Source organism: Octopus sinensis, linkage group LG3, assembly GCF_006345805.1.
Source record: "Octopus sinensis linkage group LG3, ASM634580v1, whole genome shotgun sequence".
NCBI classification, from domain to species: domain Eukaryota; kingdom Metazoa; phylum Mollusca; class Cephalopoda; order Octopoda; family Octopodidae; genus Octopus; species Octopus sinensis.
The window spans coordinates 56900351-56919821 of record NC_042999.1 but is presented as its reverse complement, the minus strand read 5'-3'; the positions used below and the strand labels follow the sequence as shown (position 1 = coordinate 56919821).

General features: G+C 37.1%; 1 protein-coding gene across 1 annotated transcript in view; it reads left to right on the top strand.

Annotated features, from left to right (window-relative positions):
* Nucleotides 1–19471, top strand: part of LOC115209659 (transmembrane protein FAM155A-like) — a 366779-nt gene that overhangs the window by 310596 nt on the left and 36712 nt on the right. The window contains exon 2 of the mRNA XM_029778127.2: nt 14598–14763. Within this exon, the coding sequence (XP_029633987.1) occupies nt 14598–14763 (166 nt within the window). The remainder of the gene's footprint in view (nt 1–14597; nt 14764–19471) is intronic.

Genomic DNA, 19471 nt, shown 5'->3' with positions numbered 1-19471 from the left:
TATATACAATGGGCTTCTTTCAGTTTCCATCTACCAAATCCACTCACAAGGCTTTGGTCGAGCCGAGGCTATAGTAGAAAACACTTGCCCAAGGTGCCACGCAGTGGGACTGAACCCGGAACCATGTGGTTGGTAAACAAACCTTTTTCAAGGTTTCTGTTCATTAAGTCAGTGCAGATTCAGCATGAAGTGTCTAGGTTGCATATGGCATTTGCTAAAATGTGGAAGGTTGTACAGTGAATAAGGTTGAAAGAACTAAGGACAAATACTTTCCTCATTAGCTAAGCCCTCATCACCTAGAAGAAGAAGATAAGGTTGGAGAGCAACATGCTGTTCTCCTGTGAATTTTCTCAAAGGTGGAAGAGAATGGTGACAATGGCTCAGTAGAATGAATGTCCTCTCAACATATTCCTGCCAGGAAAAGGTACTTGCCTTTTAGAGTCAGGGTAATCCTAAATTTGTAGGATTCCTTGTTCGTTCTAATGTGATAAGTCCCCTATTAGGACATCTTTGTCTATTCCTTCTTTTAGTTTTGTTTTCTATGCTTGTTTTTAGTTTTCTTTCTTTAATTCTGTGAAAATCCCAAAGTTGTTTTTGCAATGCCCCTCATGAAAAATATAAGAAATTGCTATTTATTTAATAATAAATACCAGTGAAACACTGGGGTCGATGTAATCGACTATCCCACCCCCTCCAATTTGAGGCCTTGTGTCTTTGATAGAAGGGATTATCAATATAGTAAGTTGATAGAATCATTAGATTCTGTGGCGAGCTGGCAGAAACATTAGCATGCCAGGAGAAGTGCTTAGCGGTATTTTGTCTGCTGTTACGTTCTGAGTTCAAATTTTGCTGAGGTCGACTTTGCCTTTCATCCTTTCGGGGTCGATAAATTAAGTACCAGTTATGCACTGGGGTCAATCTAATCAACTTAATCCCTTTGTTTGTCCTTGTTTGTCCCCTCTATGTTTAGCCCCTTGTGGGCAATACAGAAATAAAAATCATTAGATTGTTGGAAAAGAATTATTTATGTTGTTTACTATGACTCTTTTTATTTTGGGTATAATTCTTACCATGATCAGTTTCACCTTTCATTCTTTCATGGTCATTAAAATAAAGTATCAGGCAAGTGAGGTCAGTGGTACCAATTGACTTCCTCCCCTTAAAATTGGTGGTCTTGTGCCTAAATCAGAAAACAGCATCATCATCGTCATCATTATTAAGGTAGTGAACTGGCAGTATCGTTAGCACACTGGGCAAAATGCTTAGCAGCATCTCGTCTGTCTTTACATTCTGAGTTCAAATTACAATGAGTTCGACTTTGCTTTTCATCCTTTTAGGGTCAATAAATTATGTACCAGTCAAACACTGGAATCAATGTAATTAATTGGCCCCCTTACCGCAAAAATCCAGGCCTTGTGCCTATAGTATAAAGGATTATCATTATCATTATTATTATTATTATTATTATTATTATTATTATTTTATTATTATTATTATTATATTATTATTATTACTACTACTACTACTATTATTATAATTATTATTATTATTATTATTATTATTATTATTATTATTATTATTATTATTATGCTAATTTTGTTGGCAGCTATTTTATCTTGACATTTGGTGACAAGTCTCCTCAAAATCTTAAGAATCTTTCTTAAGATTCTTACAGAATATAAGATGGTACTTTCCTGAGGGTCAACAATACAAGTTTTAATTCCAATTTCATTCAGTCTTTTAGGTAGCGTTTTGGGCGTTGTGCTAAGTGCATCAATTACCACAGAAATAATTGTTGTCTTGGTCTTCCACAGTCTCCACAACTCTCTGGCTAGATCCTGATTCTTCTCAATTTTTTCAATTTCTTTGGTATCATAGCGAAATGCAAAATCTATGATCTTACATTGTTAGTTTATTTTGTCCTCTACAATCATATTTGGTCTTCTCACTTCAATAATATGGTCAATCTTTATGGGGAAATCCCATAAGATCTTGTAACTCTCATTTTCTATCACAGCCTCTGGTTCATGTTCATACCACTTTTCTGTTGTTTTGAAGCCACACACCCAGCTAATGACCTAATCCACTCTGTTGCCTACAGTCATGTCTGCACTTATACTCTTTATCTCTTAGTATACTGCACTCAGTCAAAAGGTGATTGATGCTTTTATCTACATTAACTACCTGAATAACTTTTATTGATCTTTGTCTTTATCAAATTTTTTTTAAAGGTTTGTTCCTTAGCAATAAAAATTAGCATTTTTGTCTCTCATTTAAAATTTATGTCCATCAACCAGAGCCAGCAATCTTTAATTCCAATCATCTTGGTTTCTTGTATGAAATGGTCATGTGGTTCTTTCCATTTGTTGGTTCTGTTGTTTCCTTTTTGGTTTCAATTCTCCTACTGTTTCAGTTACTTTTTGGGTATCATTGGCTGCCAATAGTATTCTTTCTTTACTGTGTACAACATAATTTTTCAGACTATTATTATTATTATTACTGAGTGGGGTAAAATATACAAAGACCAGTATACCCATCATGACTACCTATCTGATAAGGGTACACCAGGCACATGCATCGCAACCATATGTGCGCAACATGGTGATCTTATATCAAGATTAAAAGTATATGACCTTGGATGTGAAACCCAGTTAGAATTTTCTTCAGGTTGTGTAGCCCATCCCACTTAAAATGACCCCGAATAAAGGTTGTTTAAGGATGTTGAATGACACACCCATGTTTCCAAAGGTGAATTATCCTAACCCCAAAGAATTCCTCTCAGCACATGGCTATGATGCTTCCCCACTACTTCTGCTTGGGATTAGAGATGTACATATCGTCAGCCACTAAGAGACATGCTCAACTGGTTAAGGTCATTATTATTATTATTATTATTATTATTATTATTATTATTATTATTATTACTAAGGTGGTGAACTGGCAGAACTGTTAGCATGCCAGACAAAATGCTTAGCAGTTTTTTTATCCATTCTTACATCTTGAGTTTAAATTCCACTAAGGCTAACGTTTGCCTTTCATCTTCCTGGAATCAATAAAATATTTAGCAGTCAAGTACTGGGGTCAATGTAATTGACTTACACCTTCCCTCAAAAACTGCTTACCTTGTGCCAAAATTTCAAACCACTATTATCATTATTTTTATTATTATTATTATTATTATTATTATTACTATTTGCTCTTTATGTCCATGTATCCATCTATTTCCAGCTTGAGTTAGGTTGACTAGCAAACTGAAATTGACACCTACAAGTCTGAGACTCATCATTCACTCTGAAAGTCCATATTGTGACAAGTCTGTTGGCTCACTTGTGAACACTGATGTACCATTCGAGTTCCTGTGTATGTGTGTGTGTGTGTGTGTATTTGGATGGTTTCATAATACAAATGTGTCAGCTTAGTGTAAAATCAGTAATCATTTATTCTTTACCAACTGATATATATATAAGTATGTATATATAAATATATATATATATATATATATATATATATATATATATCATCATCATCATCATCGTCGTTTAACGTCCGTTCTCCATGCTAGCATGGGTTGGACGGTTTGACCGGGGTTCTGGGAAGCCAGAAGGCTGCACCAGGCTCCAGTCTAATCTGGCAATGTTTCTACAGCTGGATGCCCTTCCTAACGCCAACCACTCCGTGAGTGTAGTGGGTGCTTTTTACGTGCCACCTGCACAGGTGCCAGGCGGGGCTGGCAACGGCCACGGTCAGATTGGTGTATTTTATGTGCCACCGGCACGGAAGCCAGTCGAGGCGGTGCTGGCATCGGCCACGAGTCGGATAGTGCTTTTTACGTACCACCAGACCAGGGATCCTGGCTGGTTCAATTCGATTTCGATTTCGCTTGCCCCAACATGTCTTCACAAGCAAAGGGGGTTGGCATGGGTGCCTGTCGTACGGTCGCATTGGAGTATTTTACGTGCCACGGCCACGAGTCGGATAGTGCTTTTTACGTACCACCAGACCAGGGATCCTGGCTGGTTCAATTCGATTTCGATTTCGCTTGCCCCAACATGTCTTCACAAGCAAAGGGGGTTGGCATGGATGCCTGTCGTACGGTCGCATTGGAGTATTTTACGTGCCACGGCCACGAGTCGGATAGTGCTTTTTACGTACCACCAGGCCAGGGATCCTGGCTGGTTCAATTCGGTTTCGATTTCGATTTCGCTTGCCCCAACATGTCTTCGCAAGCATGGGGGGTTGGCATGGGTGTCTGTCGTCGGATGAGTTTCTATATCGACTTCGCTTGCCTCAACCGGTCTTTCTGTCCAAGGGAGGAAAGGCATTCATAAGTGGGCTGGGCTCACTTGTCCTGCCTGGTCTTCTCACGTACAGAATATTTCCAAAGGTCTCGGTCTCTGGTCATTTCCTCAGTGAGGCCTAAAGTTCGATGGTCGTGCTTCACCACCTCGTCCCAGGTTTTCCTGGGTCTACCTCTTCCACAGGTTCCCTCAACTGCCAGGGATTGGCACTTTCTCACACACCTATCTTCATCCATTCTCGCCACATGACCATACCAGCGCAATCGTCTCTCTTGCACACCACAACTGATGCTTCTTAGGTACAACATTTCTCTCAAGGTGCATGTACACTGACATTACACATCCATATATATATATATATATATTTAGAGAGAGGGACAGGGAAAGAGAGAGAGAGAGATGCATGTTCATGTACTAGCATATATATGCATGCATATATATTTATACTCATATATATCAGTATGCAGGAGTTTTGCCACAAGAAATAGTGTAATAAGGAAAGGAGAAAAGAGAGCACTCAATACAAGATCTAGAGTAGTTTTATCTTATCTACTGGAAGCTGATAACCCCACTAAACATTAGTAAAGTTTACATCTTATACACGCACACACACACACACGCATGCACACACACACACACACACAGAGGCTTTAAGCATGACTTTCTGAATAGAAAAGTATAGTTTGTAACAATATGGTTTCAAGTTCTATATTACTGCATGGCACCTTGATCTTCTTCTATAATCTCTAGCCTTAGCTCGACTTATTAGACAGAAGCTCTTCTGTGTGGGTGTGTGTATGTGTGCCAGGAATTTTCTATTAATTTTGCAAGCACTATTATTTAGTTTTGCCAAAATATTACTTGTTTCACAGACAACAATCCCAAATTCTCAAAAACCTTGTTATTTGGATAAGTTGCAAAATAGCAAAAGAGTGCCTGAAGAGTACTTTATTTCATTGGCTTCAGCACAGTGGCCAGGCAGACCTAGAGAGTGTGTAGCCCAGGCCAGCCTTAAAGTCTACTGTCACCCAGGCCCCTATATACAGGCTTATACAACAGACCCAAAAATGTTGCCTCCATAAAAGCATAACCAGAGGCAGACCACTCCCACCATCACTCCCTTTAGCTATGCTACTACTTCACAAGATGCATGGCTCAGTGGTTAGAGCATTGGGCTCATGATCATGTGGTAGTGAGTTTGAATCCCAGACTGGGCTATGCGTTGTGTTCTTTTAAGACATTTTATTTCACGTTGCTTCAGTTGCTATGTCACTGGTGCCAAGCTGTATCAGCCTTTGCCTTTCCCTTGGATAACATCAGTGGTGTAAAGAAGGGAGGCTGGTATGCAATGGCAATTACTGGTCTTCCATAATCAACCTTGCCTGGACTTGTGCCTAGGACGGGAACTTTCTAGGTGCAATCTCATGGTCATTCATGACCAAAGGGGGTCTTTACCCTTTTACTTCACAAGGGTGTAAGAGAAAGTTGACCTCTGAAGGTTTTGAATTCAGAAAATTCAAGTCCTGGAACAAATACTGCAAAATATAATTTAGCATTTTGTCTAACATCCTAGTGGTTTAGTCAACCCACCACACTTAGATATATAATTGTTATTTTTAAAAATCTTTTTGCTTCTTTGAGTCATTGGATGGCAACCATGCTGGGACACTGTTTGATGCTTATTTAAGTTTAGTGCTTATTCTGTTGGTCTCTTTTAGTTGAACCATTAAGTTATGGAGACATAGTTGTTGAGCATTAGTGGAAGACTCACACAAACACAGACACCTACTCACACCCTTTCTCACGTGGCTCGTTTCTCAGACAAGGGATTATCATTAACAGTGTTTGCAAAAGGTAGACGTTGAACAATGATGATGATGATGATGATTGTGGTACCTATTCTATCAATCTGTTTTGCTGCACTGCTAAGTTATGGGGACACAAACACACACCAACACCAGTTGTCAAAGGGTGGCAGGGAATGAACACAGACACAAAGACACACAGACACACACACATACACACACACACACACGCACACACACACACACACACACACGCACACACACACGCACACACACACACGCACACACACGCACACACGCATGCACACACATACACACACACATGCGCATACACACACACACACACGCACACACACACACGCATGCGTGAACAAATACACTCACAAGGTGCCATGCAGTGGGACTGAACCCAGAACCATGTGGTTGGAAAGCAAGCTTCTTACTGCACAGCCAGGCCTGTGCCTACACAGGCACGCCTGTGCCTACACAGGCATGGCTGTGTGGTGCCTACAATGTTGATACAGGAAAAAAAAAATTTGAAGTTGTATAATTGCAGCCTCAGTTCAGTATTGTGTGGCAATTTCTCTCTCATCTTTATACATTCCACACATCCACACTATATTAAATATGTTATCTTCCTTGAACCTCTTGGCAAAGCATGTTGTTATATTTGATAAATTATTTATCTCACACTAGTGTGCTAAACAGAGACAAATAGTAGAGCAGTTTCCTCATCAGAAACATCATCAATCAGTGAGTGATTAGCTGTAGTGATGTCAAGGAGAGGGAAGGAGTAGTTATCTCCACTTTAGCAGATCCCATGGGGAGCTGTCAGCTTAATAACGGGAAAACTGATAAAAATTTCAGCAATTAAACGGAAAAATTGGTGATGGAAATGGTAGAGTGCAAGACTATAAATACCTTAGACTTAATTACAGCCGTTTTACATTTGGAATTCAAATTTTACCTGGGTCATCTTTATCTTTCATCCATTAGGATGGATAAAGGTGGGGCGGGGTGGGGGGCAGCAACAAAATATGTAGCAGTCAACTACCAAGATAAAATCAATCTGATAAGCTACAGTTAAAAATTATAGCCTTACATTAGGCATCATTAATATCCTAATCATCCCTATCATCCATCATCAGTGTCAGCATCATCGCCATCATCATCATCATCATCATCATCATCATTATCATCAGTGTCATCTTCACCATCATCAGTGTCGTCATCATCATCATCATCATTATTATTATTATTATTATTATTATTATTATTATTATTATTAAGGCAGCAAGCTGGCAGAATCATTAGTACATGGGCAAAATGCTTAAGCGGTATTTCGCCTGGCCGCTACATTCTGAGTTCAAATACCACTGAGGTCAAACTTTGCCTTTCATCCTTTCGGGATCAATAAATTAAGTACCAGTTACGCACTGGGTCGGTGTAATTGGCTCGTCTCCCCCAAAAATTTCAGGCCCTGTGCCTATAGCAGAAAGGATAATTATTATTGTTATTATTATTATTATTATTATTGAGTGAGAGAGCAGTGCATGCTATCAAAAAAAAAAAAAAAGTGACACTGGGGTAAAATATATGAAGCCCAGTATACCCATCATGACTACCCATCTGATAAGGATACACCAGGCATATGCATCACAACCATATGTGCACAACATGGTGATCTCATACCAAGATTAGCAGTGCATGACCTTGCAGGTGGGGCCCAAGATTGCTTACCAACCAGATGGTTCCGGGTTCAGTCCCACTGCGTGGCACCTTGGGCAAGTGTCTTCTACTATAGCCTCGGGCCAACCAAAGCCTTGTGAGTGGATTTGGTAGACGGAAACTGAAAGAAGCCCGTCGTATATATGTATATATATGTATGTGTGTGTATATATTGTGTATCTGTTTTTGTCACCCCCAACATCGCTTGACAACCGATGCTGGTGTGTTTATGTCCCTGTAACTTAGCAGTTTGACAAGAGAGACCGATAGAATAAGTACTAGGCTTACACAGAATAAGTTCTGGGGTCAATTTGATTCGACTAAAGGTGGTGTTCCAGCATGGCTGCAGTCAAATGACTGAAACAAGTAAAAGAATAAAAGAAAAGAATACATTTTACAATTAAGCACGTACCATTTTGCTATGTTCTCCCCACTGCTTTCTGACCATCCATCCATCCATCCATCTATGTATGTATGTATGTATGTATGTATGTATGTATGTATGTATGTATGTATCTATCTATCTATCTATCTATCTGTGTCTTTCTCTTGCTATTTCTTTCTCTCCTTTTCTTCTCTATCTGTATCTCAGATGTATTTGTCTATATATATATATATATATATATATATATATATATATATATATTCTTTTATTTGTTTCAGTCATTTGACTGCAGCCATGCTGGAGCATCACCTTTAGTCAAACAAATCAACCCCTAGACTTATTCTTTGTAAGCCTAGTACTTATTCTAGCGATCTCTTTTGCCGAACCGCTATGTTACGGGAATATAAACACACCAACAGCAGTTGTCAAGCAATGGTGGGGACCAAACACAAATGCGCAAACATACACATACACACACACATGCACACACACACACACACACACACATGATGCACCTCTTTCAGTTTCCATCTACCAAATCCACTCACAAGGCTTTGGTCAGCCCAAAGCTATAATAGAAGACACTTGCCGAAGGTGCTATGCAGTTTGACTGAACCTGGAACTGTGTGGTGGGGAAGCAAGCTTCTTATCACTTCTGCACCTATATACATACATATATATATAGATAGATAGATAGATAGATGAATAGATAGATAAATAGATAGATAGATAGATAGATAGATAGACAGACAGATATACATACGCATATATATATGAGTGGCTAATTCGCAATTTTACAACTTAAAGGCGAAAATATATACATCACTAAAGTGAACAAGGACACTAACCAGCACCAGTATTGCTAGAAATAATAGTCAAAACAACTCAATAGCCAACAAAAGCTCTATTTTAAGTGATGTATATATTTTTGCTTTTAGGTTGTAAAATTGCGAATTAGCCACCCATATCATTTATAATTTTCACTTTTGCCATTTTTGAAATCAGTGTATGATCTCAACAGAAAGCTGACAAGGTGAGATGAGTTTAACCCTAGGCACGGTGCGAGCCATTGATGAGTGTTAAGATGCATTAAGCATCAGAACACAAGATCATTGTTGATCTAACTGTATCTGCAACCATAGGGACCTTGTCAGCTCATTAAAATAGTGCTTTTGTTTGCTATTGAGTTGATTTGACTCTTATTTCTAGCAATATTGGTGCTGATTAGTGTCCTTGTTCACTTTAGTGACACACACACACACACACACACACACACACATATAACCATTCTATTTATATTTTAGTTAATAGAGATGGATTTCCATCTCCAGACCAAAACTTCTAGCTACAAAAACAAGCAATGTTTACAAAAACAGCAGGGGAGTTGGCTCCTCTCCCAACTAAACCCACTTAAGACACCTGTCTCCTTTCCTACTTCATCTTCAATGTTTCTGTATCCTAGACAGACTCCATACTAAAGATTCTGCTTGATCTCATTCCATCTTTTTCACCCTTTTATTTTTAGTAACTATTTTTCCAAACATTCATTTGTTGAGGAAATCAGCAACTCTTCATGTGTCTCAATCATGTATATATCTTCCTTTCTGTGAGTTCCAGCATTTTCATATCTAACTTCGCCCTGCCCTTTCCATGTCTTCCTTGGTTTAAATCTACCAAGAGCAATCTCAGTTATCAAGTTACAATTCTTTTTTCTCTGAATTCACACCATCCCAATCATATCACATCTGATGGTCCAGGTAAGCTACTATAAATCGGCACAAACTTTCCGGACAACCCAATATATTATCCAGCATTCTTTCTTGTATTCATTTATTTATTTATTTATTTATTCATTTGCAAGGACAGTAAAAGCCAATTTGAGAAAAATTTGATTATTATTTCTAGCAGAATGAGTGACCACTTGGAGCATTTTCATTGGCTTATATGTATATATGTTTTGTTTTTAACTGGTTTCTTAGTTACACTGTGCAAATTAAGAAAGTTTCAACTCATGACCTTTCACTTTGGTCAACATTGTTTCTATGTTTTGTTTCTGGATAATTTCAAAACATTTAGAAATAACTAAAGTTCGGGTATTTTGTGTCAGATATGATAAGGTTACTGCTTTCTAAAAAACACACCATAGAAATATATACATATACACACTCATAGTTATATGAATATGCTTAATTAATATCTTTCTTTATATACCTGTGTGAGTGTGTCTGTGTGTCCGTGTGCATATAGACATATATGCTTGAGAGAGGATGTGTGATGCAAGAATGAACTATGAGGATGATAGAAACATCTGGCCCAGAGTCACAAAATCTGACTCAACAAAGTTCATGCTGGTTGTGTGGGAGTTTTGTATCCTACATTGGTGAATGGGTCCAGGCAGCTCTGGTCTCATGAAGGAAAGAGCTACAATACCAGCAAAGTTGGGTTCACTGCTTGTTGAGACAGCAACTCTTATTTAGGAAATGGAGTACAACTGCAACCTCAGCATACAAGTATTTACCCTAAATTTCTGTGTGTGTGTGTGTGTGTGTGTGTGTGTGTGTGTGTGTGTGTGTGTGCGTGTGTGCGTGCATGTGTGTACTCATGCATAAAATTATGAAATCCATACCATAGTCACAAAGGATGATATATGGAGTTTCTGGTGGTTGAGGTGTTCTCTGGCTGCTTATAAATGATGCACAACTCTTGTGAACAATTAACAGAATCTTTATTCACTGCACAATAAATTTTCCATGCTGGTCTTCAATTAATAATTGGTAAAGACAATCCTGTAGTTATGACAAAACTGTTGGTTAGTAAGGCTCTGTGAGTATGCTGTCACAGCTGGATAAATATACTGAATTCATGACTGCAAAGCCATAACTGCTGTCAGCTTGGTTGAAAAATAAGTGTTAAAACAACTGTTGAGTATTCAAAAATGAGAATATGGTTTCCATGGCTGTGATTTCCAATATTCTGAAATTTAGAACAAAATCTCATCTATTTATAAGCCTCATTAGGAGACATTCTAAAAGATTCTAGAAGGTAGCATCACATGATGGCTCAATACTGATTGGTCAGTTAATCAACCAATCACATGAACTGGTTATGGCTAAGCCATGACTTTAACTCAGCAATTTGGTGAATCAGTTACAAATCTGCTATGTCATCAACTCCTTCCCATGCCAGCTTAAGTTGAACAGGTCTTCACAATCTGAGTCAGTTCGTATTTAGAGTTAATTACCATTCTAGTCTTCTTCTTGACTTGTAATGGCATTCATCCAGAGGGGGTTAAGCCTATTATGAGTTCATGGGAGTTTTACAGGTCAATCAACATCCGTGGAAGCAGTTCCCGTCTGTATTCATAAACCTCCATACATGACCGATGGCAGGTTGTCCTTGTGTTATGCTTCTTGCTGCAGGATGCCTGTAGATGAGATTCAATACCACCAGGAAGCCGCTGGATTCTGCATCAGATGCTGCCTGGAATTCCCCATTGTCCTCCAGTTAGCCAGGTTGCAGCCCTAGCACTGCCAGTGTCAGATCTGTCCACCTTGGATAGCTCTTCCAGGCACTTGAAATCCTTGATGGCATAGCTCTAACATTCATTTAACCTTATCACTGTGATATGAGGTCAAGGGTTGGACAGGTAAGAGAATAACATCTCACACATGCATTCATTTTATACATGGTTTCTGTGGTAGGATGCCATCCATAAATCCAACAAGTTTATGTGGGACACTGAGTGCATTTTAATATGCTATCAGCACTACTGAACTTGACATATCATCAACAAGACTAGAGTTTGTTTACCTTATGTTATCTCTTTCATTTATTATATATTTCATAGAGTGTATCAGATACATTTCTCATTAATACTAACGCTAAAGAAATTACCTTGCCCTGTGTAAGACTGAGTGAAGTGTCTTGTTTATTTCTACGTTGTCTTTATACATTGAAGGCATGACTGAGAGGCTAAATAGAAGAGAGAAAGTGAAAACCAAAATGATAGAGAAAGAGAGAAAGAGACTGAAAGAAGAGCAAGTATGATGATAAATATTACACCATATTACATCTCTAAAGATGATTTATTTAAAGTGAAAAATCATCTAAAACCATATGTGCATTTCATATATATATATATATATATATATATATCATCATCATCATCATCATCGTCCGTTTTCCATGCTAGCATGGGTTGGACGGTTCGACCGGGGTCTGGTAAGCGATGGAGGCTGCACCAGGCTCCAGTCTGATTTGGCAGTGTTTCTACAGCTGGATGCCCTTCCTAACGCCAACCACTCTGTGAGTGTAGTGGGTGTTTTTTACATGCCACACACACACACATATATATATATACTGCAAACCAAATCCCAAAACGAAATACTACCAAATGTTTTCCAGTAATGACCACCTCATATTTTGTTCAGGCATAGTGTGTATCTAGAGTGACATCATCCAATGTATCTCTCCTTCTTTAAGATAATAAAGTATAATTTGAGGAAGATTTGGTTACAACCATATAATATCTCTATCAGCTTCTTTGTTTGATGGTGGGAGGAGGTGTTGTTTAGCCCCGAGCCTTCTGTGACTCATCTCAGGACCCTGTCATCTTTTCAGGCATAGCATTTAATGTAAGATGTTTTTTAGTAAATGTACAATTTAGTTTTTGATTCTGTGTGTGATTTTTGTGTGTGTTTATGCATTTGACATGGCATTGGTCAATAAAAAATTGTGAGGTGCAGGAGTGGCTGTGTGGTAAGTAGCTTGCTAACCAACCACATGGTTCCGGGTTCAGTCCCACTGCATGGCATCTTGGGCAAGTGTCTTCTGCTATAGCCCCGGGCCGACCAATGCCTTGTGAGTGGATTTGGTAGATGGAAACTGAAAGAAGCCTGTCGTATATATGTATATATATATATATATGTATGTGTGTGTGTTTGTGTGTCTGTGTTTGTCCCCCTAGCATTGCTTGACAACCGATGCTGGTGTGTTTATGCCCCCGTTACTTAGCGGTTCGGCAAAAGAGACCGATAGAATAAGTACTGGGCTTACAAAAGAATAAGACCCGGGGTCGAGTTGCTCGATTAAAGGTGGTGCTCCAGCATGGCCGCAGTCAAATGACTGAAACAAGTAAAAGAGAAAAGAGAGAAAGAGAGGTTATGACAAAATGATAACCATTCAATGGAATATAGTTCAATAAAATAAATATGCAACAGGAGTAAGTACTGGGATGATAGAAATGGTTAAAATCCTTGAAAGTGTTGCTGCAGCATGGCTGCAGTTCAATGACTGAAACCAGTAATATAAAAAAAGAGAAAAATATATAAAGCTTTTATATCCCATTTATTTTTTCTTATAAACTGAACAGTGTGTGGTCTATATATGTCTGCCAGTATTTGTGTGTGTGTGCTAGAAAGATGTGATATACATTTAGAATACACACACACACACACACACTACATACATACTATATACATGCACTATGTTCACACACATACACAAATATGCATACATACACAAACATACATTTATGACAGCAAATCAAAGAAATATGTTTGTTGGTTCTCATGGTTCATATTCCTTAATATTCTCTCACCAAAACAGAAGTGTCTCTCATACCAACCAGAAAGACATCATTGTTTGAAATTCCCAGCAACTTACTTGTAGCTTAGCCCCTATACAGCTCTGACCCATTAGAGCTACAATCAAATGTCTTTCAGCCACGACCATACTGCTTTACTTCTGAGTATAGCTTATCTAAGGCAGCAGCATCCAATAACTCCCCTCCTTCCTTAATATCGTATGATATGAGTTGAAGACTTTGCTGCAATTTCAAGCAGATTGAGCAACCACAGACAGTCTCTGCACTAGATTATTCATTTGGTAGTATTGTTGTGTAGCCAAGGCCAGCCCTGATTAAATGAACCTAATTATAACCAATTAAGTCCCATCCATGACCCTCTCATTTTTTCAGGCACAGTATTATCTATGACTGCATGATTTTATAGGTCTATTTATTTATTTTTTCAAGACACTAAAGAATGATTTAATAGGAGTCTTACTGCTATTTCTAGCATTTCATGTGACCACATTGTTGCTATTTTTGTTGTAGAATACCCTTGATCAAACCCACACATACATACACTGCACCAGCTCTCTTCATATGTGACCTTTATGTGGTAATTCAACCTTCTAGAAACAGCACCCAAATCTCCCTAAATAATTAATCTATCTGTAAAAATGTGAATCTGTTGTATAATTTTATAGTGCCCATTAGAGGACAAATATTAAAGCACTTCATTAGAGTTTCTTCATGTTCATTATGCTTTCATTAGTTACTAAGTTTATTAAAAAAATTCTGTATTGTCTCTATTTCAGAAGGCATACCGAGAATGGTTATGTGCTGTGTCTATACCTTTCTATGTTGATGGGGTTTTTGTGAAGCCATGCAACGCCTTCTGTTCCAAAGTTGAGGAAACTTGTCCCTTTTTTCGTCCGGCTCTAAAAGAAACTCATGCGGGAGATCCAAGTTTTATATGCAAAGGTAAGAAATCTGGATAAATTGCTTTGCTTCTCATCATCATCATCATCATCATTATCATCGTTTAATGTCCGTTTTCCATGCTTGCATGGGTTGGACGGTTTGACTGGGGTCTGGGAATCCAGGACGCTGCACCAGGCTGATCTGGCAGTGTTTTTACAGCTGGATGCCCTTCTTAACGCCAACCACTCCGTGAGTGTAGTGGGTGCTATTTATGTGCCGGATGAGGCTGGCAACGGCCACAATCGGTTGGTGCTTTTTATGTGCCATTGGCATAAAAGCCAGTCAAGGCGGCACAGGCATCGGCCATGTTCAGATGGTGCTTTTTACGTGCCACCAGCACAGGTATCACAACTACAATTTCCATTTGATTTTTTGATGTTGATGTACTAACAAAGATACAAGGCCTGAAATTCAGGTAGCAGTAAATTGTATTAATTTTAGTGGTTGACTTGAAATTTATATTATCAACCCCCAAAAAATGAAAAATAAAATTGACCTTTGTGGGATTTGAACTCAGAATGTAAACAGCTGAAACTAAATACCACTAAAATCCACCACCAAATTAATGGTTTCAAATTTTGGCTCAAGGCCAGCAGTTTTGGGGGAGGATGCAAGTCAATTACATCAACCCCAGTCACTAATGTAGCGGTGGGGAGTAAGGGTGGTCCACCCCAAGCAGTACTTTTAAAGGGGCAGTACTTTTGGGTCTGCTGTAAGCAATATATGGATTTTAGTGGGGTCTGGGGGTGGAGAACAGAAGGGCCACCCTGGGTGGCACATACTCTAACTACGCTAGTGACCCAGTGTTCAACTAGTGCTTATTTTGTTGACCCTGAAAGGATGAATGGCAAAGTTTACTTTGGCTGAATTTGAACTTGGAACATATGAGACAGATGAAACACTAAGCATTTCGCCCTGCACTGCAATGATTCTGCCAGCTCCCTGACTTCCACTACCATATAATAATAATAATAATAATAATAATAGTGGTTTCAGATTTTGCCACAAGGGCATGTATTTTGGAGGAGAAGATGAGTCGATTACATTGACCCCAGTATTCAACTGGTACTTGTTTTATCAATTCCAAAAGGATAAAAGGTAAAGTTGACCTTGGTGGAATTTGAACTCAGAATGCAGCAACGGGTAAAATTCAGCTAAGCATTTCGTCCAGTGTGCTAACGATTCTGCCAGCTTCCATTTTATTGCTCACAAAGGCCAATATGGATAATACAATACATATTGTACAAAAGGGGTTCCAAGCTCTGTAGAATGTGTATATTTGTAACTTCTTATTAAAACTAAAGCTGAGAGTTTATTTCATAACTTGAGTTTCTCTGCAATCTTCAAGCATTTCAGAGTTTCACCTGAAGATCACAGTGGTATGATATTTGAGTCACAAAACTAACTTTATTAAAGATTCAGTTTTAATAAAAAAAAAACATTCTCTGCAACATATATGGAGCACTCCTTTCTCATCTGTTCAACATTAAGCAATGTGTGTGTGTGGGTGTTCATATATATATATATATATATATTTATATATAAGCACACACACATACAGAGAGAGAGGAGGAAAAAATAACAAAAATTTGAAAAGGTGCCAGGTGGGGTTATTCTGATTCTTATAATTCAGGTAGATCAAATTTTACAGGATAAATTACAGTTTCTTTTTTCACACAAAAGATAATGGAATTTTTTTTTATCATATACACAAATTTAAAGTACAAGATTGCTTCCATAAAAATAGGAATTCACTAACTGGTTTTCATTGTTTTGGGCTTATCAAAGAATAATATTGGCACTTATCTAAATGTGTAGTGTTTTCCCAAGATTCTTCTAAGCCATCTTTCTGTCCTCATGTTTATTTCATACATGGTCTTGTTAGATTTGAAAATATACGTTACTTATGTTGTTTTAAGGACAAGGGATAGAGCTGTTAATTGTGTGGTTAATGTTATGTTTTTTTAATGATACAACATGTAACCAGTGGTTCTATGCTTAAAAAAAAAGTAATTTCTTCACAATTTTTGAAATCATAATCAGGGCATATATTATTCAAAGCATAATGCATTTAACTTTTGATTAGTATCTGTTTATAAAATGTATTTCTTTCTTGGCTTGTCACTGTTCCATTGTTGAGTCACTACTGCGCCAGTAGAATGAGAAGATGGAGTAGTTTACTGTATCACCAACAATTTTCTCTATGTTGATTCAAGGAAATTTTCCTTGTATATGATTCCCTGATCTGTTGGTAATGAGCTGTCATCTTTTTTTATGAATATCGTACCTGTTTATTCAGTGCAGTGTTCATGGTAACTTTTGCACTTTTTAATGCATCTTAAATTATCTGTATGATTTAGATCTTTAGTAAAGAATTTGATGTTCTTTGGATTAAAAGTTAAAGTATATGGTATAACATTTTCTCATTTTCATTTTTATTTCTTGATATTTCAAGGCATTACCTTGCTTTGCTTTTTCAATCCTAAAAATTATTAAATTTAGATGGGATTTTCTTTTGATAAGTATATTTCTCATTTCTTCAAGTCCATGGAATGTTTCAGATGACTCAATATAAATAGAAGATAAATTGAGAGTTGATGGATTTAAAATGTATATCAGCTTCTTGTATGATGTTTCTCTTTGTTATTAATATATCTAAAAAAGGGAGTTTATCATTACTGAAATTCATAGTGAATTGGATGTCAGGGATTATATTATTGATGCAATTTTGAAATTTGTTCAATAAAGTGATGTTTTTCCACCCCTAGAATAAAGCCGTTATCCAGGAATCTTTTTCAGTTTTCATTCAAATAATAGCTGAATTTATCTCAGGGATGATTAAAAAAATCTTCAATTTATGGTATCCCATAACTAGGTTGACACAACCTTGGTTCCCATAGCTACCACTGATTTTTACTGGTAAGCAATTTCATCAAATGTGAAGTAATTATTTCCTAAAATGAACAGACCATTTACTAAAAATTTTCTATCAGATTATTTCAGTATTTCATAAGTCTCCAGCCAATATTTTATAGTCTTGATTCTCTAACTCTGTAGAATGTTATTATATTACTTCACAACACTGCCCTTGTGGCAAAATCTGAAACCATTATATTACTTCACAACATCAAATGTAATAATGAAGGTATTTTTTGTTTACTGCATTGGGTATATGGCTGAGCATTTCAATATCATCTCATACAAAGCACTTTATGTGTTTGAAGAAAGATTTAAGCAAAATGTCTAGAAAATCACTTAAGTGATGTATCTTGCTAGTCAAGCTTGCTACAATCAGTCTCAGTTTTAAATCAGTCAGTGAGGATATATTCACATAGTAGTCTTTGCCCTTTCATGTGCTTCATTGATTAGTTTTGTTTTTATGTATTCTTGGTAGCCCATAGATGTTACTCGTTTTATATTTGAAATTTGTGAGGTAATTCAGTCCTTCATCTATTAAACAATTTCTATATGACTGTAGTAAAATGATCAGTTATTTTACAATTTTAACAGCTTTGTAATTTTTTTTATTTCTATAGTATATATTGTCTTGTAGTATATTCAGTACAATATTTGTGTAGTATTTAGTATCCATAACAACAGAGTCTCCTTTGTTGGCTTCTTTTATAATTATGTTTTTGTCTAATTTTAAATTGGTCAGATGGTTCCATTGTTGTCTGCTAAAGTTAGATTCTGTTTACTTTGTTTTAAGTTTTTCTACTGGAAAGTTTGAGATATATTCATACAATTCATCAACAGCTATATTTGCATTTCTTTTCAGAGTGTTATTAATTTTTTTGGTTTTTTTAATTAAGGTTTCATTTTTGTTTTCTTCCTCAAAAAAAAAAAAAAAAAACTGTTTTGCTAGTCTATGTTTTCTGCAGAATTTTAAAGTACCACCCTTGATTTCTGTTATGAATGATTTTTCAAAGAGTCAGTGTAAATTTTAATCTTTTATTAAGTACATGCATCTTTGTTTATCATTAATTCATCACTGATCCGTGATGACATGGTACACTTAAATGTGGACCATATTATGCTTATCACAGATTAATCTTTGATAACATGGGTCATTAATCAGTCAAAGATTCTGCTTGTTCCACAAAAACTCGCCCAATCAACCATAAAGCTGAGTTACTCGGAATGTACTGATCATCACTTGTGTTTACATGACCATGCTGCCAGATTTATTTACTAGCACCCATGAACATGGGACCAATGGAGAGAAAAGAATATGAAGGTGCTTGATTCTAACAAATGACAAGTATATTCTCTATAGGAAAGGCTAGAAATGATCAAGAAAATATGTGATGGTGTAAGTTTCATTGCTGTAGACCATGAATTTGGTGTCAATGAACCTACCATTTGTTCTACTAACAAAGTCCATGGAGATGATTCGTTTATCACTGCACTGATTCATTTATCACAGTGATTTTAAATTCTTTTGGAACCAATTCCTTATGATAAAATGGAATAGATGTATGTGTATCTACTTGTAAAGATGTTGATAATTTTTGTGATGGATTATTTTTGAGTTTTCTCAATTGGAATTCATCTCATGTTCCTCTATTTTTGGATTTTGTCTGAATCACTATAATTGGAATGAGAATTCTTTATATTATTCTTGTTATTAGTAACTCTTCAGTTGTTGTTTTTGTAGTTAGCTTGTATTTTGATATTCTATATTTCATTATATCCATTGTAGTTGTTC